Genomic DNA, 20,618 nt, shown 5'->3' with positions numbered 1-20,618 from the left:
GTTTAACCCATTTTGAGCGGGAACCCCTTTTGGTGGTTACATACATTGTTATAATTTAGCTATTGAAAAATAGCAGATCTACAAGCTCATAGCGCGCCACCGAGTGGCGCGCTATGAACTTGTAGGTCTGCTATTTTTGAAAAATCGTTAAAATGTGCCTCAAATCTTTCCGAAAATTGTCATGATTTAGAAAACTTTTTTTTTTAAATTTCAACGTCAGGCCTGAATGGATTAAATGCATGACAGATAGACTTGAACGTGGGCAAAGTCAAGGGCGCTTTTAAACTTGTTTTTATTAGATGCACACTTCATAAACATTCAGACATCCCAGACTCATCCTCCCGTGGATTATTTCAACCCGCACGCATGGGAATGTTATACAGTACAGTACATGTCCTGCAAACGGTTATCCATGTAGAAGGCTTATATATACTGAGAGAGAGAGAGAGAGAGAGAGAGCTACTGTACTGTATATATTCACACACTATATAGTAGCCAATATATAGAAGGCTGGCAGAGTAATATGTTTCAGGCAGCTATGGGAGGATCCAGCTCATCAGCGGTAGGGCTGCACTACAATCTCAAGCTCTGTTTGATCATATCTCCCCCGAAAAGGAGGGCTCCTCTGACACGCTGGGATAACGGGCACATGTGTTCCCCATATCACAATGCTGGCCTAAATGTGAACCATTTGCCCATTAACAGCAGAGAGAATATACCGCTTCCTTTGTCTCCCACGTTCTCGCACTTCAAAAGCTTTCGCTTGATTCGTAGTACCTTGTAAAAAAAAAAAAGAGAGGGTATGTTTTGAAACGACGAACTGGTGAGAACAGTAAAGAAAAGGGTCATATGCTTCCATTTTCGTTAGCTTCGGTCTTGAAGTACAGTAGACATTATTTAACCCATTTTGGGTGGGAACCCCTTTTGGTGTTAGCATTATGTTATGCTTTAGCTATTGAAAAATAGCAGATCTACAAGCTCATAGCGCGCCACCGAGTGGCGCGCTACGAGCTTGTAGGTCTGCTATTTTTGAAAAATCGAAGAACGACGGATTTAGAAGACATTTTTAGAATCTGATCTCAGGTCAAAATGGGTTAAAAAAACACTGACAACATCTGACAATCTTTTATGGTGGCGGGATCTTCGACTCCCCCCCGAGCACACACGGCCAGGGCAGGCGGTCAAAAGCAGATCCCATTCCATGCAAACCAAACCATGCACGCGAAGAGTCTCTAAATACAGCCCTATGGAAGTGCTCTGTCTGTGTGAGGACAATGTTAACTTGAATTACACGCTGCATGCCGTCACCTCGTACAGGCTCAGTGTTTCATTACCGGCAGATAAGAGCAATAGTACGTTGATTTAACTTTCCCGTGTGCGGTATGGGGGGGCAGTGAAAGGTTGCAGAGCTGTAATGTGTTTTATTTAGGCTCTATAAACGCCACAGGTGAAAATGTTAACTTGTGAGCTTCATAAACCCGAGGAAGGTGACCCTTTTCAAGACATTTGCAAGCAGCAGGGATCAGTAATAATAACAGCAGTGACTAATGTCCTTGTAAATTACACCCTAAAAGGGATAAAATATCTTTAAACTGTGGCACAAATCACTGAGGTACCGTACGGCAGAGCGAGAGATCGGAGGTGTAAATCATGTTGAGATCCGGCGAATGTTGCCCAATGCCTTGCGCGTCCGAAAACTATTATTCCTAAATGACTGTGGTTTATTGCAAAACACAATAGCGAGTGCAGATAACTCCCACATGCTGAGAGACCCCATAAAACACATTTACTTTAGGTATTGTGGAATTCACATTACGCTTATGTGCTGTGGGTGAGTAATAATCGTGTATCTACAATTCAACAGTAATCCTTCTAGGAAATGGTTAAGATCATTATGTAAGTGATTATGTAAAAGGGGATTTACAGGAGATTTACCACTCGGTCAAATTAAATTCACAATGTGAAAGTGATATGAGCCACTTAAAGATGCTTTATGCATTTTGTCTCCTCCTTCGGCCTAGGGCTCCAGCAGGTCAAATGGAAAGGTTCACACACACAGACGCACAAATGGCAGAGACACACACCGCTCAGCAGAGTTCTAATAGGGTCTGGTGGTTGTCAGACGGCCCTGCATGCCTCAGCCACGCCTGGCCTATAAATCACAGTGCTAACCATGCCAGAGCAGGGACAGGGTTAATAGAACTGTCAGTGATACCGTGTTGACCCCAAGCCCCTTATTTTACAGCGTAGCGTAGCGGTGTGTGGTGTGTTGTGTATGCAATGCATGCGTCGCTGGTCAAGAGGGCAACACGTGTGCGTGTACAACGTGCGCGTGTGCCTGTGAGTCTGAGTGTGTGTGTGTGTGTGTGTGTGTGTGTGTGTGTGTGTCACATGCTGGAGTGGTGACAGGTGGACAGAAGCCACTGCCTGTGGTTCACGGACGTCAGTGTGCAAGAAAGAAGCGCTGCATTCTGGCAGAGGTCGAGTCCTGGAGGACGCATGTGGTTTCAACTTTCTCCCAGAGCGCGCTCGTCTCTGCAGCCGCGGACTCGGAGCAAAGTGGTACTAATGAAAAGAGCAAAAACCTCGTCCTGCGACTCCTGCCTGTTCCATTATGGGCAAACGGACAGGGGGAGGGAACGGATAATTAACGGTGGTCTCTTGCTTCGTATTTGACACAGGATCTCCAATAAAGTAAAACCTGATCGCTCAATTGGGCCCCCACCGTCCTCGCGGTAAGAACGGTACGTACAGAGCAAACAAATGAGACGCAAAAGTTCTTTGAGTTATAGAAGGTTGCTTTACTCATGAGCGTGGAATTATGCAACTATGTCTGCTCCTTAAGAAAAACGAGAAAAACCTCCAGACTAGACATGTTGTAAAGCCATTACAAGGGTTTTAAAAATGTTAAGGTTTTAACAGAGCCCTTTGGTTCTTAAAATAGTACCTCCGATGCTTAACAGCATACAGCATAATTAACTACAAATTACACCTCTGGTGAGAAAATGAGCCGGCACTGGCTTACCTGCACTGGAGGCAGGATTTACTTTTACTGTAGCAATTAGGAGAATGGTTCTCAGGAGGCTGGAACAGTAGTACCGTCACCGGCCAGCAGAGGGCAAGCAGACTTACCGAGGTCTGCAAACACAAGGTTCAAATGAATGGATAAAGCAGCTCAGCTCTGCTAACCCACTGACACCTTACATTGCACGCACCTAACACTTGCCAAGGTTTTGATTGAAAACTTTATTAACAGTTTGTAGAATAAGTACAGGAAAGCACATTTCAATACAAGGTCTGCTAAGAGGATTAAAAGATTAAAGAAAGCACTACGGCTTGCCTTGTTTACACTGGGGTCCTCCGAGGTAATCATAATCATACGAATGGAATGGAAAGGGATTCTCGTTAATATTGATTTCAGAAAACTATTGGAAAAACAACTATGGTGAACTATGGTTCATTTTGTTGGATGATGATGGAATATCTGGAACTTCATCATGCATCCAAGTCATACAATATTTCTTAATGTACATGATCCTGAGATCAGTGAAATGGCAAACATTAATCTAGTAATTTATGCAAACAAATCAAGCTATAACATATTTACTAAAAAAGAATTTTAGAGCTGAAAGGATGTTAAAATTATTCAAGGTGAAGAAAGTCTCCTCTGTAGAAGTGCCTCACCTCACCTGCCACGGATCAAAACCAGCAGGGCACAAGCAGGCTAATTGACAGCAGCTTCGGTGACACAGTGAAAGTAAAGAAAATTGCCTCATTGCCAAACGCACCATGTAATTCTTGTGGCTATTTGGTTCTGGCAGGTAAAAACAACCATACAAAAGTAGCCTGGTAGGCTAATCACAAAATTATGTGCTATGGAAAATGGTAAATGTTTTCATCACTAACTGAATTGCCTATACAGTCTTAAGCCTTATTAATACTTTATCGTAAGACAATGTCACACGCCAAAAAGAGCAGATCTACAAGCTCACTATGCGTTCAAAGCAAAGCAAAGCAAAGTTCTTTGTTTACCCAGGGTGAATGGACTAAGCTCGAGATGCTTGTTTACAGCCAGACCCTGCTCATAGAACATTTCATGGTAGGGGTTCAATGCCTTGCTCAAGGGCACTTCAGCGGTGGTAATTTTAACGTGCCGGTCCGGGGATTCGAACTGGCGACCTTCCGATAACAAGACCGCTCTGCAAACCGTTCGGCCACCGCTGCCCTGTGTGTGTGTGTTGGTGGGGTTGATATGACATACTGTTTAACAGCACATGTTGAATGCATACTCTAGGTATATAGACTGTATAAACACATTAGCGCCCACCAGGCAGTATCCTGAAATGAATATAATAATTGCGATGCCAAGCAGAGCAATCCTTGATCTGGTCTGTGTGTTGTCTGCAGCTATAGAGCGCTGTGGGGAGGAACACAAAGGAGCTCTCTCCTAAAATAAAACAGATATTTAACTTGGCCCATGATGAGCTTGAGCCTGTGATGGTAATGATATTATAACATGACTGGTGGACAAACCCCATAAATAACTGCGCGGTGTGGTTTCCAGACAGATAGAAGGTTGGGATACTGTATGTCAGATCCTCGCGTCGCGTGGATGTGGGAACACGCACATACACACAAAGAAAATTCAGAAAATTCTAATATATACAAGCGCAATGAGATTTCTTTATCTGAAATTGCCACTTTCATATCGCTCACATCTTGGCGTTCATGTTTTTTGGATAGGAGCAGGCAGCTTGCTTTTAGAGCGCATGCCAGCAGAGGACATTTTCTTCCATTATATATTCTATTTGGTTTAGCTAAAAATATCGATGGCGAGCCGAACTTTTGCAGGCGTGTTTTCTTTACGAGATTTACGCCTGTCGCCCTGCGAATGATCTTATTAGGCGCCGAGCCACAAAACACAGCTCACAAATCCCCCCCTATATCTAATAATGCTATTCATAAATTCATACAAAACACTGTAATGTACACTATTTTTCCACACTGAAATAACATCAACTTTTTACACATATATATTTGTCCAACACCTACAGTTTGCCTTCTATGTTGTCATGGAATGTGCAGACTGAAACTCTACCTCAGGTTCTACCTAGATTCACAAGCTTTTTTAGTTTAAAAGTTGAAGCTCTACTGTATATTCCGATAGTAGTCATTAGTGTTTGTTCAGTAACAGGGGTCTCTCCAGCTCTTTAATAAATAGAAAATACATTTTTAGATGTGACACCAATTTTAATCAATCTGGATAAAGAACACATTTATCAGCGTCGATTTGATTCCATTTAAAATTTTGCCTGCTTATTTTTCTTTTGTTTCATAATTTCCAATTGCCCTTTTTATATCCTGTATGAGTTCTCTCTCCTGATTGGATGAAATTAGTATCATGAAAATGCGAATTATTTTCTTTTATCTCTGTAAAGTGTAAAAACTGACTATTCGTACACTGTGGATTGTACTGTGTAGCATCGTCCAGAGAAACGGACATCTGAAGTCAAGTGGCCCGCTGCGTTCACAGTCAGCCTGGGTCACTGGCGTTTCTGTCCTCTTCTCTCCCCCCTCCCCGCCATGTGTTTTGACACATTAATATTCACCATATGCACTGTCAGACCTTTCGCAGGCGCGCTTCATTTTTATGCTTCTGCGGTGTGGGCAAACAGAGCGTACAGCTGCCGCTGTCAAGACAGCTCTCTTTCCCCCTCCTTGTGCCTTGGCTCACACGCGTAACCAAACAGCCCTGTGTCAGAAACCCAGGAATCCACAGGCCGAGCCAACCACTTCAATACGCACCCCGTCCCCCCCCCTACTACAAAGCACGGCTTGGAGCTGGATCGCCGTGTAGGTTATTTAATCTGACGTCCGCCCTCCTTATCGAATGACAACCTGATGCAACGCTACACAGGCGATGCGGGCAGGTGGAATTATGCTGCATTGTAATTATTCTGCAACGGACTGTGTGCCGTTGGACAGCGGTCATAACCTCTCCTTGCTGTATATTCATGGCAGTTTCAAGCCCGACGACATTTTTATTTTCGACTACAAGTGAAGTCCTTCAAGGGAGAACGCCTTTGATGTTTGAGTATTGACTCGGGGGTCGGCATCAAAATTCCAGTACGGATCACAGGATTTAACCATTTCCTGTCAGTTGCGACCTTTGCCTGCGGTGGTACAGTACATGTTTCTCTACAGAGCACTATTTTTAAAAGGTTGGATACTTAAGGGTGATGATTTATATTCGGTTGCATGCTGGTGTTGCGCACCAAAAATAGAAGCCGATCTAGAAGCTCAAAAATTTTTGCAGCGAGACGCGTCGTAAGCTTGTAGATCGGCGGTGCACGACACGACATGCACTTATTTCTTGTGTGGCGGGGTGGCAGTGCCGGGGTTGCGTTACTGTACCTTAAGGTACTTCACCAGCTTTTGGATCTGCCAGTATTCCGAGGGCAGGTCCATGTTGCTCTCTGCCCGGCGCTCCGGCTGTTCCTCATCCTCCTCGCTCTCGGAAGAACTCTCGCTTAACTCCTCCGCCAGCGCACCTCCTGCTGTCGAGGTCCTCCTGCACACAAGGGGTCACGATAGGTAGATAGATCCACTGCGCACGCACGCATGCACACACGCGCACACGCACACGCACACACGCACACAGGATCGCAACCTACAAAAGCGAGGGATAATATAACAACTAGACAATACAAATTATTCCTAAAAAAGGGATGGAGAGTGCCATGTTATGACATCAAGAATATCAATAACACAACAACAACGTTTTACATATTTATTTTGTATGCGCATGTGCGTCTCGGCTTCTAAGTTCTTTCCTGTGTTTTGAAATAGGAAAACGATCAGCCGTCCTACACGACGGGCTCCATTGAAAGAGTCTTGCTGAAATCCGAGCATCAAGTTTGAACTTTCACAAAATCTAAGGAGCAGCGGCACGCAATGGCTGGAAGAAAGTGCCTGGGATGACTGGAGTCATCATCATACACACGACCATGCGCACACACACGCAAACACAAATGGCAGATGGCGTTTTTCAAAGTCGCCCGGGCCACTTGGATAACTGTATCATGAAAATTGCGCACCGCGGAGCAATGAAATTTGGTACGCGTTCAAATGGGGCCGCGGGGAGACAGTTCCCATGTAGACGCACAGATAGCATTTCCAGGGGAGCCCATTATGAGAGGAAGTGCGCCGAAGTGAACCAAGCATTTTCCAAGCAGTGCCATGATAAGCACCGAAACAACAGCGACAACAATGCTTTTAGCGTAGCAATTGAGTGTGTGTGTGTGTGTGTGTGTGTGTGTGTGTGTGTGTGTGTGTGTGTGTGAGATCATCAATGTGCCTGAGATAACAGTTGCTGAGCCCCTTTTCAGAAGTATACCCACATTACCCAGTTTTAACTGGCGAGCAGCTATCGAAAACCGCTATCATTGAACAGTGGCTAGAATCGTCCCAGTAAATTTATTACAGCAGGGGCCCTGTATACATTGGCAGGCACAATTATAAGGACAGCTGTGGGGAGAACCTCAGCTGCCAGGAGACAAGAGACGTGTAGGTTGGCCTATACGCTGGCTCGAATTATTTGCAGTTTCCACTGAAGATATCGCTGCCGTTAAACCCACCCCCTACCACCAAAATAAGCATTTTGGCCAATCTCTGCATGTGATTTAATCTCATGTAACGTACTCCATCTGCAGAGGGGAAAGGGGGGGGGGTAACCATTATGGCATTGGGCCAAGGAGAAGTCATTGTGGGGGAGACTTACGTTTTGTGCGTCGACTGGTGCCCGGGTGAGGAGGACGCTGAGAAAGCAGACTTCTTCTTGCTCTCTGATCTCAGCGTCTTGTCCCGTATCTCAGCGGGCTTCTCCCTCCCAGACGCCTTTCCACCTCTCTTTCCCCCCACTTCCCTGTAATCATCACATGAAATGAGGAGCCGTTATGCCCTTTTCTATTTTGCGAAACGGTTATGTCTCTAACGTGATCATTATTTAACAATTCTAGACGAGGGATCACTGTGCTATTTAGGTACTTTTATCATGAGCCAATTGCCCCTCAAATGGTGGGGGTGGGGGTAGTTATCACAAGGTACAGCTGCGAAAGCTCAGGCCCTGCTAGATCTATTTATCAATCAAAGACCATATGTGATATATCATTTGGGGATTTCTTGCGAGACCTCTCCCGGCTTTTCCGTCTGTAATTGGGAGAGGGTTTTCCACGCTGCGAACACAGACATCAACTTAACCCATTCTGGGCCGAAACCCCTTTTGGTGTTTCAAGCATTCTGTTATACTTTAGCTATTGAAAAATAGCAGATCTACAAGCTCATAGCGCGCCACCGAGTGGCGCGCTATGAACTTGTAGGTCTGCTATTTTTGAAAAAAATTGTCATGATTTAGAAAACTTTTTTTTTTTTTTTTTTTGACGTCAGGCCTGAATGGGTTAAGAGCATCTGTAAGTAAAGAGGAATATTTGCAAACTGCCCCCAGAACGTATAAAACATGAAACCATGGCTTGATGTGTGACTGCTGGCATTGGAGAAGATGCAGTGAGAGCATGCGTTTGGCATTTCAAACCCCGGCGCTTAATTTATGCTCCGTTGTACAAAGGAGTCGAACGGCGAAAATTGGAGATCTACAATGCGTTGTGAACTTGTAGATTGCCAATTGTGCAAAAGTATGAACTTGGCTTAATGACGCCAGAGAAAGCCATCCCATGCTTGGTACGCAGTGGCCCAAACAATATTTCAGAACACTTCAACAGGGTAGTGGAATTATCACATACTCATAGGGAGACACGAGGCCGAGATTCTTCCACTTCGGAGATGGTTCTAATTTCTTTCTGCCGCCGCCTGGCTTGTTCGGCGTGTGCTGTTGTCTCGCCTTCTCATGCACATTCTTTTCCTGATGCTCGTAAGACCTTCGGGCTTGGCCTTGTTCCTCCGCATCAACCGATTCCACATGTTGGATTTTCGCTGTTGATGGAAGTTCTTCTTGAACTGCGAAATCCTGTTGGTGAGACAGGGGGAAAAAAACAGACAAGGGTTTGGGAGAGCTCTGAAATAGACGCTAGTAGTGAGATATACAATAAATTTGGGTTGTTAAAAAAAAAGTCCTTCCTCTGCAGCACTCTTCTTTTAACAAAATCCTCAGTGCTATTATATTGTCCCCCAAGTTATGGGACATATTTTCCATCAACATCTTGACATGATGCCTCTTTATTCACTGTGTAAGAGTTAAGACACATCACACGCTGATGCGTACAGTAAGAGGCTGCTGGCCATCGTGAGCTGAGAAGAGCCATATAAAAAACTAATCAGGGTTCTGAAACAGTATCAGTGACCGGTCACATAAAAACTCTCAACAATCCCCAGGCCTGGATAACAATTCAGCCTTTATTGAGCCATGGGAATAAAATAACACATTCCCTGTGTTTTACACAGAAGAGGGTCCCGCTCTCTGTTAATTGGCTGAACAATATCAAAAGTTTATTGTTTCTCTACATTCCTCGAGGTTAAACCTTGCAGCTTGGCACGGACAAAGTAGAGCCTTTGTGTCACTGTTATTCGGCGATGATTTTTTTTTCTTCTTTTTTAAGTTTTGAAGGTCTTTTTGCCCAACTTTACAACCTACATAAGAATGCCAACAAGACACATATGAATGGTTTGCAGGCAGGAACGTATTTAATCACAGACACCTGTTCCGTAGAAAATAGCCTGGACCGTCATAGGTTACCCCGAGCTCGGGTTCTATTATTTATTTATTTTTCATGGCAGGGGAAAAGAGTTAACATGGATTTCTATGGGTTGTTTTCACATACAGTATAGACCAGAACCAAGCATGCCCAGTCTCTTTTCCAATGAATTTGCTTGTCATAAAACACAAAGTGACCTGCTGTTGGAAGGCCACACGGACCAATCCACTCCAACACAACGCCACACTTGGGTTTTATTGAGGCATGATCCGACCTTATTCAATTCCATTATACTTGGAATGGACAAAGTCCATGAGCTGAAGCAGGAGGAAACAGTCCAGATTCTGTGGCATGCCACAACGCCGGGCCCTATTACAGGTGCCTTTTTCTTCATCAGAACAAACTAAAGGCCAGCAGACAAAGGCCATGTTAAACAGAACTGACGCCGGCTGCTCTCCTAACATTTCTCAGCAACAAATATTTTTATAGTAGGCAATTCTCAGTCATTAGCGAGACTTATATCTTTCACTGGCTTTGTTCCGTCCAAGCCTTCAGCTCAGGCACTAAAACCTGAACCTCCAAATATTTACATGTGTTTGGGGAAGACTTGAATCTAATTGCTTCAAAACCACACTGATGGAAAATCAGCAGTGCAGCAAATTTGCCGCGCTAAAATAGCTGTCAGTGACGAGATGCAAACAGCCGTCTGCTGAGTGAGTATGACAGAGAAGCTGGCCCTATTCATTTCAAAACCCGAATAACAAAACGTCTCGAGACCAAAGAGAGAGGTAGGGGGAGCTTGCTTCTCAGCGAGTTTGCGTCGCACATGCAAATACACAGCAATGTCCAATTTCCAATCACGCCACAATGTCAAAAGGAATCGACAACTAGCCAACAGAGAAGTTGAGCCTGCTTCCTCCCTGTGTTGCAGCCGTTCTCTCCCTCTGGCTGCCTCCGCCTAGGTTTGATGGAGACTGTCTGATCCTATAAAATTCTCAAAAAGATATGCTTCCTCATGCTGGAAAACGAGTAGATATGTTTTGAAGATTAAGTGTTGTTATCTTTGGCCATTACCTGCCGTGCTCGGGCTCTCTGTGCGTTGCAATCAGAGAACTGGGCTGGAGCTGTTCTGGATCGTGTCCGACAGACTTGACTTTTCGTGTGATTGTTCTCGCAAATTTACATGCTTACATAAGCCCCTCCCACTAAATTTGCTAGTAATGTCAAGTCACCCCTGTGATTATATGGAAGTAATTCGGAGGGGATTTATCCCTCAAAAATCATGTTTTTGCAACAAACGGTTAAATTTTTCGCATTTGCCGTGTCCCCTATGGATGAAAATGGAATTGCTTTTGGCTCTGTGTTGATGCCATCCCCCAGGACATGTGATTCAAATTTGGGATGGATTGGACGTTTGGTTCATGATTTGTGGCTTTTTTGTAAAATAGGCCCCTCCCACTAACTTCGGACGACGATTTATGCCGAACGATACGGACAAAAAAAATTCTGAAATTCTGATTTTTTGAGTGGTGTAAACCACTCCTACAACTGGCTTTTGTGTGCAGAAAAAATGAGCATGGTTGCTATGTTCAAAATAATTTCTGACGTAATTAAATCACACCCGGGTGAACTGGATGACCGTAGCAACCATGCTCATTTTTTCTGCACAAAAAAAGCCAGTTGTGAAATCACATCCGGGTGTGATTTCATTACGTCAGATCAGAGCTGATCAGGCTATATAAAACCTTACACCACTCAGTTCACACGGGTGTGATTTTTTTTAAACGCAATCGGAAGTGTGTTTTGAAGAAAATTCAAAATGGCTATCTGACGGATAATCTATCTGACGGAAATGGGCGTGACCCATCACCCAAGGAATCCAGGGATTTTTTTTAATTTTATGACCTACGGTTCAAGAGTTATAAGCCAAAACGTAAAGTGGGCTGTTATAGCGCCACCATGAGGCCGACCGAGATGGTGGCTCAAGTGCTTACCGTCAAAACTGTGGGAGGAGTAGCGAATCAAAAAAGGTTACTCTAGAGGAATAATAATAATAATAATTATAAAGTGTTACAATTACAATATTCTGTTTGCACTAATTACTGTCTCTATAATGTGGGATATCAAATGCCCTTTGCACCCCAGGCTGTGCTACTATCAGCCACAAACAAAACACATTGAAAACACAGCAAAATTCTCTTAATCAGGCCCCTAAACAGCTACCCGCCCATAGATTATTTTTAAATGTTTTTTGTGGCTTTCGCCTTTATTTTATATTTTTTATAGAGAGATAGACAGTAGGCTGACAGGAAATGGGGAGAAAGATGGGGGGGTGACATGCAGTACAGGCTGTCGGGATCGGGAGTCGAACCCGCGGCACACTGCCAGACTGGATTACCAGCCATGGCCCGGGTCACCCATAGATTATTTCATTTAAAATGAAAGGGTTATATGACTTATATCTAGAGTTTACAAGATATGTTATATCTTATATTAAGATAATGTGCTCATCATTTGTCAAAAAAAGTATTAATTCAACATGGGGGAAAAAAGCATAAAAATGACAAATCTACTAGAACAGTCTTGGTCAAGTTGGACCAAACCTTCCAATGAATTGATTATCCGGTCATGAAAGGGGATCAACATGCAAAAGGTTTAAGAAAACGTTTTGTTTTCTAAATGGATAAGTGCGTATAACACGTTGGACGTACATCCCAGCTATGTTATGTTGGATATAACCAGGCCAACTTCAAAGGAGCAGAAGAGACAGCGAGAAGAAGACCTTGACATGATTTGTGTCTCAGCAAACTCATTCACAGCGGTTTTTACGGCCTCTGTTCATCATCTTTACATAGTTCTGCTCATGGCATCACTCTTCACACAGGAATCATAAAACATAAAAGCCTGGATGTGCTTCTTTTTTTTTCCTCTTTTTTTTTTATACACGCCTCAGGCTGGAAACACTCATCGGCTTAATAATGCCTTCATTTACCCCGCCACTCAAAGGCTTGGCTCGCTGTCACTATCACCTTCTGGAAAAAAGTCACACTGACCAACCACAATTTGACAGATATCGCCGAAGGTCTACTGTACGCTGCTGTGTTCTGTATATGAGCCCAGTATAATGTTATTTCAAAAACGGCTGAACAGAAATTGCTGCTAAAGGCCACTTACAGCAGTAAATGTGCTGGCATTTACGTACAAGCGTACGGAAAATCTCTTAGGGCAATTAGGGTCCAGTAAGCATTTTTAGTTTTTTTGTTAAAAGATTTCTTTTGTCGCAAGCTTTTTGGTCCCAGAGGTGCCTCACATGCCGAATAGTTCAGTGAACTTATTTGGCCCTTCTCATGCAGAATAGTTGCTAAAAGTCATCGGAAGAAAAGATACATCTCCTTGTCCACCCTATTTTACAGCTGGTAATCCCATCACTCCAACAGATACTCTTATTTTTGGAGTGTCTCATTTTAAGCGCAAGGTTTGCAAAGTAAACAGTGCTTCATCATACATTTACATTTTGATTGGTAATTCAAATGATGAGTGGCCCCAAAAGTATGGCAAATGGCACAATATAAGATCACAGCAACTAGAGGACGACCGATGTCAGGTTTCTGGGTCCAATACCGATTCCCAAGAAAGTCCTAGACCATTGATTATTACCGGTGTTTTTGACGATATTTTATAAAAAATATTTTTTTAAAGGATAGAAAAGAAAAGACATTTGAAATCAATATGAAAAAGTTTCACATTGAACTTGTGAAAAAATAAATACAAATATTAAAACAAATGTAACACAATATATACTTGTATACTTATATACTTTGTTTAACCCTAACCCTAACCCAAAACACATCAGCTGCATAATTGCCAATACAGATGTCGTCAAATTGACGAAATGACCTCATTGGTCGTCCTGTAACAGCATCAGCCTCTTCTGTCTACAGAGATGGTGGGTGAGTTGCATAGTGAGCAGCCACCCAACAATGAGGGGCTTCAGACTTCTGATGATGCCACATTTTCCAACAAACATCAGCACGAGTGAGAGAAAAAAAAAGCATTCTCATATTTTCAAAATGATGAACAGATTTTGGTGCACAGCTGGTAGCCATTATCGAGGTGATTTGTTATTTCATCAAATCACTTAAGCAGGAAACGGCACTACTGAATGAATCATGTGCATTTTCAATGTCTGCACATGACCATGTGTGTGTGTGCGCGTGCGTCTCTATGGGGCTGTTTGACATTGTTAAACCAGGGCGCAGCAGCGGGACGCGTCACAGAGTTTTCAGCACAGTGACAAGCAGACACTAGCTCACTAGCGAGAGGAGCGGCGCAGACACTGCCTTCACAATCCCAGCACACATGACTCATATACAGAATCAGTCAAATCAGGAGGAGGAGGAGGGCCCAGTTAACAGACAAAGAGGCACTTGAACGCACCCGGCTTGCATGCTTTTGTGGGGCAAAAAGTGTGCTTAACCACTTAAGCTCTATAAACTTCGCCATGCAGCGAATAGCGACGACAGCCAAAATACAAGCTCACAATTTGCCGCGTCACAACGCGTTGTGATCTTGTAGATCTGCCATTTTTAAACATTTTGAACATTCCTAATAACATGCCCAAAATAGGGATAACATGTTGAAACTGTTAAAAGTGTACATCTGTCGCTGCAATGAATTCTGCAATACCTTAGACCTTTTTGAGTGGTGCAACCACTCCAAGGAACAGCAATGTCCGTGTTAACCTATGTGACATGTGTTAACCTATGTGTGTGACTATGAGTACCAGTAGGGGCAAAAGTGGCGCTGTTGTGCCAGAAACAGAGAGAGAGAGATAGTGCTGCACTGTTGCCTGCTAATGAGAGAGAGAGAGAGAGAGAGGAGGAGGAGGGGGGGGGGGTTGCACCACTCAGTTCACACGGGTGTGATTTTTAAAATGTAATATTAATATTTGTTAGTGCAAAGTGCAATATAAATAAAGAGTATTATTAGTATTACCTGCTCATTTATGTTCTCTGCAAAATAGGGGGACTTGCTCTTCAGGAGCGTCACCATGTCTTTGTAGACATCGCTCGTTCGCTCGTAGGCGTTCTCCTCTTGTTTAATGCCCTGTGAAAACAATGTTGGGGAAAGGGAAAAAAAAGCCTCATTAATACTGAAAACCACAATTATAATGTTGCCCACATGTCTGTTTGAATAACTGAGGTTTGAAAGTGCAGACTATCGCTGGGCGGCCTAAAAAGGTCGGGAAGTCTAAACGCACTTAAAACAGCGTCATTATGGCTAAAACCTTCCTAATCTTTGGGGTTTTGTGTTTGCCTCAATGTCACCCATTGGGCAACACCCAGATATTTATAGTGTAGTGTTTTCTTTTACCTTAGCTGAACTATTTCCAGGTGAATAAATAAGACAGGAGATGTAGGGGCTTGTCACCAGAGGGAACTGAAGAGTGAAAGACACACGTGGCATGCAAAACGTTCTCTTATGATTAATTGCACACAGATTCAGGTCTGTGAGTTGATGTGAACATTGAACAAAGGCCTCCTGGGAATCAGTGGGAATCAGTCCATATAACACAGATTGATAAATCTGCTTTTCATTGACACTTACTTAATCGCTTATGCTCTATTTTACACTATCAAACTTTTTCCAGAAATAGCAGATCTACAAGCTCACAACAATTTACGATTTAGACATTCTAATTGTCAGTGGTATGAATGAAATAAGTGTCATTTTACTGTTTATTAGGTATGCACAGTGACACCGCACAATTTACAGATGCAGTATAAAAAAATTGATTCATATGGTCAAAAAGCATAGAAAGCAGCACTAGTACTGTATAATTGTGCATAAGAAAGAAACATGGCAGCATTTTTTCGGCTGTGCCAGCAGATAACCGTGGCCGGAGGTATTATGTATTCAGGTTAGTCTGTCAGTACATCGTCATCCATACATCTGTCCCAAACGACACAATATCTCAGGAAACTCTCTTTCATGACCATCAGAAAAAATGATCCACTTGAACTCATGGATTAACCGATCAAAAGTGCTGTAGCTGGTCAAAAATCAAGGTCATTATGACCTCACAAAATAAATTCCATCAAAGGTCACTACATAGTACTACAACACTATACGAGTCTGGCCAGAAATGGATGTACACCGCAACTGGTTGGCGGAGGCATATACAACCGCAATGTGGTATTTATTTCTATTTCTTTTTTCTTTTACAAGGGTTGGAACTTCTAAAAGAGATGAACTGGTCAATAAAACAGTTTGCCAACATTTAAAGTACTGCATCTAAAACACTGTCATATGGAGGGAAGATTCTAAACTATACTCATTCATGTTAACGGTATATACAGTAGTGCTCTGTGGCCCTATCTTGTCAGTCTTACCCCATTCAAGAAGACCCCAGCTGTGCTGCAGGTGATGGAGAGGGTCTCAGTGTCACAAGGCTCAATCACAAGGTAACATATCTCATCGTGCACCTGCCTCCAGGGAGGGCTGCGACAGCCATTGGAAAACTGGTAGTCTATGGAAAGATAACACACCCGGACAGCCAGGGAAGAAATACTACAACAGGCTCTGTAATCAATATGTAGCAGTGCTTGAAATCAGGTCAGGTCACATCACCATTTTTTCCCCCCCGAAGAAAGAAGGAGAAAGGGGGGAGTAAATTTCCATGGATTCAAAGAGTACAGCATCACAAAAGGAGAAATCATCGCAAATGCCGGGGCTGCCAAGTCGCATGACAGATCACTCCGCACGGCGCAGGACTGAGAGATGGACCCAGGTTAGTCTTGATTTGACTCCCTTTTATAAATCATCTGCCGAGAAACCAGGGCCACATCATGACACCGCCATAATTTAAGGCCGCCTGGTATTGCAGAGTTGAAGCGTATTTGCATAGAAGGTTTCAATTTACCCGTAGCAATATGGGGGACATATTTTTCAAAGGCCGCATTTATCACTTGCGTGCGTGGGGGAGGGATGGCCCTCTCACGGATGTTTATTGGTGCTGCAAAATATGCAGCACCGAGGCATGTACAGTAAATAAATTGACGAAAGTCTCAAGTAAACTGAAGTCTGACAGATATAATGACTTCCATGTTTTTTTGCAGAGGGATGCGTGGGTTTGGGGAAATGTGGGGGCGGGGGGGGTGCAGTAGGTTGAAACACAGACGTCTTATATTTTGGAACATCCAGTATTAGCCCCTAATAGCAATGGCTTCCCCTCGCAACGCATGGTGGAACGTGGCGGCGTAAATTCAAACCTGATGTGTATCGAACAGACTTCAACAGCCTCCTCTTTTCCCCTTCGCCGCAGAAACATTTCAGCAGCTCCACTTCATTGTTCACCGCCGTCGGGCTCAGCGTTACATCTCTGTCGTATGAATGTAATGAAACGGCAAAACAAAAGAAAACAAAACAAACAAGGCAATTTATCTCATTCATTTGTGGTTCTGTCTCTAAAACCGCCGGCCTGTTCTAATTGAAAGCAGGGTGCCGTGGTGGATGGTGGTTAATATTTGGAGGAAGGTACAGTACTACACTCACGGTGGGATCTGCTTGAGGGACTTGCTGAGGAGCTGGTTGTCCAGGTGCTGCAGCAAGAGGAACAGTTTAACGTTGAGCTCAGAGTCGCCTGTCTCGTTCACGGCCTTCACGTTGTCCACCAGACCCAGCGTGGAGGTGTCCTCCGCCTCCAGGATGCTGGCGAAGCTGGCATCCAGAATCTTGATCACAGGGTCTCTATTTTCTGAGAAGGGACAATGAAATTGGTGAGACTCTATATGTAGCCTCTGTGTTTTCAGGTTACAATGGTGTGTATACTTTACAGGGCCCATAATGTTATTGGAGGGCCCTCTCACGTGAAAGAGCTCTGGTGTGATTTAATGAGGCCGGGTCACACAAAAAGGCTCTCAGTTCCGTGACTAAATGTAACCGATTTAGGTCCCACCGTCCCAGACTGCCCAAGAGCCTCTGTTACACAGAGGGCCAATATGCTTTTGCTTTGGTCATTTTTTTAAACTAAGTTAACAATCTTATACAAGACCTCTCCCTTGGCAATGGAAATAAAATAAGGGAATGTTTTACCGTCTTCTCCTTCTATCCCTTTGGCAGACTATAAACATCTACTGTATCACGGTATCACCATCACCATTATCTGGTTTTGGCACTTGGCCCCCCCACAACAAATGTCTCTGTAAAGTATTACAAACATTATCTGATGGCAGTGTAATTGGATAGAAGTAGAAGATAACAAGGAGTTATGGGTTATGGAACTATGCTGGCGGCTGGACTACTTAGGATGCAAATGGTATTCAAATCTCATCCTGTGGTGGCCATGCTTGTACTGTACAGTACCTTCCAGACAAGCTCGAACCTCCTTCAGCTTCTTATCGTGTGACAGCTGAACCAGTTTAGAGAGCTGGCCAAAGCTCTGCACAGAAATAGTTGGAGGCGAGAGCTGCAGCAAGGGAAGTCCGTTGCCGTCCTTTTCTTGGGACTGTACGATCGTGTCACTAAGGAGGAAAGAAAACAATTATTTTTTAGAACTTCATTGATACCAACGTCATCAAACCTAGGCTGACCAAAATAATGAACTATTAAATTGCTCTAATTAACTTTTTGTTGAATCATTTCTGTCATTGTGGCCCAATCTGTTCATCAGCCTGGCTTGCACATTGGAGAAATGGAGTCTGTGTTTGGCATTTTGTGGTCTTGCGCTTGCGGCTATGAGGTGAAAAGCTAACCACAAGCAGAAATTAGCGGAAGAGAACCTTGCCACGGAGTGGGCTAGAAGAATGCCTCGAGTCTCTGCTGAAGTTGAAAAACAAATTAATATAGAGCCAGGACACTTATGTGGAGGTAAAACAGATCTGGACACCATGGTGACAGCATATCCTGCTGAGAGAGACACATAATACTGGAGGCTGCCTGGCTCATGATTAGACTAACCTGATGTCATAGTCTGTTTTGAAATCAGAAGCCTCCATGGTGGTGCTCCACTGCAGTGGCTCTTTGAACACATGCTTTGCCTCCTGTGGGTGTTTAGAGCTGAAGTGCTCCACGAAGCTCAGGATCTCTTTCAGCAAGGACTCATTGATAGGTGTGACTTCCAGCTTGCCAGCGGTCCACTGGACTGCTCTGGTCAGTGATGCTCCCATGACATCTGCTGCAACATACTGACATTTCAACAGGGAGACATTCGCATGTCTGTTATGGTGCTCGGCCTGTTGTTTGGCTTCCGGTGTATGTTCATCATCTTTACATCTTTACATACTTGTATCATTACATGACTATATTGATTTATTGATACTATGTTGCGGGTGATTAGGTGGGGTGGGAGCGGCTTGTCCTCGATTATGTATGTATGAATGTACTTGTTGTATTGTTCTGTATGTTGCTGGACCCCCTTGAAAACGAGATGATACATCTCAAGGGGATATCCTTTTCACAATAAAGGTTCATATATATTCTGTAGGCGATTTTGTATTAAATGCAACCTGCTATAACTTACTTTGTATTCATCATCACTATAGCCCTATAGCACTTTGAGATACAGTGCATTGTGAGCTTGTAGTTAAGTTGGGTACTTTTTTAAAAGCTTTGGACATTTTTGAAAATGTTTTTCTATAGGCTAATGATGATGGCATGCCCCTTAAGGGACGCCAGTGTTAAAGGAGAATGGGACAAAAAGTAACAACAGCACATTTCGATAGATTTTAAAAGGAAACAGCAATTTATGCCAGCTCTGTGCAAATTGGTTCTGGCTAAAACAATGGGAAGTAAAGTGTTGATCAAATAATCGACATTCCGTTTACTGCATTGCTTTATAAAATAAACATTCTTGAACTTGTCTATAGCTGCAATAATTATGCATTCTGACTTCTGTTTACATGGCTGTCATTTTGGATAAGAGGCCTACGGCAAAAATCAAGCAACGCATGATATAAGCCAGGTGCAGATGATGCTTTGATTAGACAATCAGCGGTCTGTTGAAAAAATAACAATTAAGCCATCATTAAAATAAAACCACGTTACCATTAAAGCTGTACGGAAGCAGATAGTTATACGTTTGTTCTAGTCATTTAGTGATTATATAATATGCACTCTTTTAGTTGTTTAAAAAGAAATGCATGTTTGGGGACAAGTCCGTTTACTTTCACAACAATGACATGGCTTCCCTGCCGAAATAGAGGGTATGCGCGTGACATCATCATCAAACCTGGAAGTTATGCAGGAATGCCTACTGAGTGGCAAAAAACTACTTTCAGGCCTTGACAACGCATGCATCAAAACAGAAAAGTCCTATCTGATTGCATTAAACAACGTTAAACAATGTTAAACTCACTTTGCATGTTGCTTTGCCACTCGATTTGCCACTCGATGTGCCATTCACTTTAAGCATGCGCATACCCTCTATAAATCAATCTTGAACGTCACTAGAACCACCACATGTGTAAAGACAACATATAAAATATATATTGCACACTTACCCAAAGTTAAGTTACTTATTTCTCGTGTGAAATGTTTGCAGTAGCCTACAGCCAGTTAGTTGAGCCGTATGGTTGGTTACTATGGAAACTCCCCCCCCCCTGCAACAGCAAACCTGTTGCCATGACACGCCTCACTCGCAGCCAAACATTACAGAGTCACAGAAGGATCAAAATAGACCAAAACGCAAACGCATATATTATGGGGGATAAAGGAAGCAAAATCGACTGATGTTTTTTTTTATCACCTTATATATTGTATCAGTCTGATACAGATACAATATAAGGTGATAAAGAAAAAAATAAGCAAACTTTTTAAAGGACAACTTTTTTTTTTTCAACCAAGAGAAAGTAAAAGATGAGTGTTATTTATTTATTTTTTATTTTAATTTGCTGCTTTCTTTCGTTTTAGTGA

The 20,618-nt window shown here is 43.1% G+C and overlaps 1 protein-coding gene across 6 annotated transcripts in view; it reads right to left on the bottom strand.

The window, feature by feature from the left end:
* odad2 (outer dynein arm docking complex subunit 2) overlaps window positions 1-20,328 on the bottom strand; it is a 50,987-nt gene extending 30,659 nt beyond the window's left edge. For 2 of the 6 annotated variants that reach the window (XM_079489223.1, XM_079489228.1), the window contains exons 1-10: window positions 20,062-20,109; window positions 18,666-18,882; window positions 18,072-18,229; window positions 17,262-17,463; window positions 16,979-17,088; window positions 16,100-16,236; window positions 14,703-14,813; window positions 8,799-9,022; window positions 7,781-7,924; window positions 6,415-6,571 (exon numbers count right to left, since the gene is read on the bottom strand). In XM_079489223.1, the coding sequence (XP_079345349.1) occupies window positions 6,415-6,571; window positions 7,781-7,924; window positions 8,799-9,022; window positions 14,703-14,813; window positions 16,100-16,236; window positions 16,979-17,088; window positions 17,262-17,463; window positions 18,072-18,229; window positions 18,666-18,882; window positions 20,062-20,068 (1,467 nt within the window). In that variant the 5' untranslated portion in view covers window positions 20,069-20,109. Of the gene's footprint in view, window positions 1-6,414; window positions 6,572-7,780; window positions 7,925-8,798; window positions 9,023-14,702; window positions 14,814-16,099; window positions 16,237-16,978; window positions 17,089-17,261; window positions 17,464-18,071; window positions 18,230-18,665; window positions 18,893-19,751; window positions 19,838-20,061; window positions 20,110-20,206 lie in introns of those variants that run through there. The other 4 variants (XM_079489226.1, XM_079489224.1, XM_079489225.1 and 1 more) reach the window with 4 other exon arrangements.
* Between the last annotated feature and the right edge of the window lie 290 nt (window positions 20,329-20,618).

The sequence above is a fragment of the Electrona antarctica genome (assembly GCF_951216825.1).
Source record: "Electrona antarctica genome assembly, chromosome: 20".
Taxonomy (NCBI): Eukaryota; Metazoa; Chordata; class Actinopteri; order Myctophiformes; family Myctophidae; genus Electrona; species Electrona antarctica.
The sequence above is the reverse complement of the archived record's forward strand: the minus strand, read 5'-3'. Positions and strand labels throughout refer to the sequence as shown.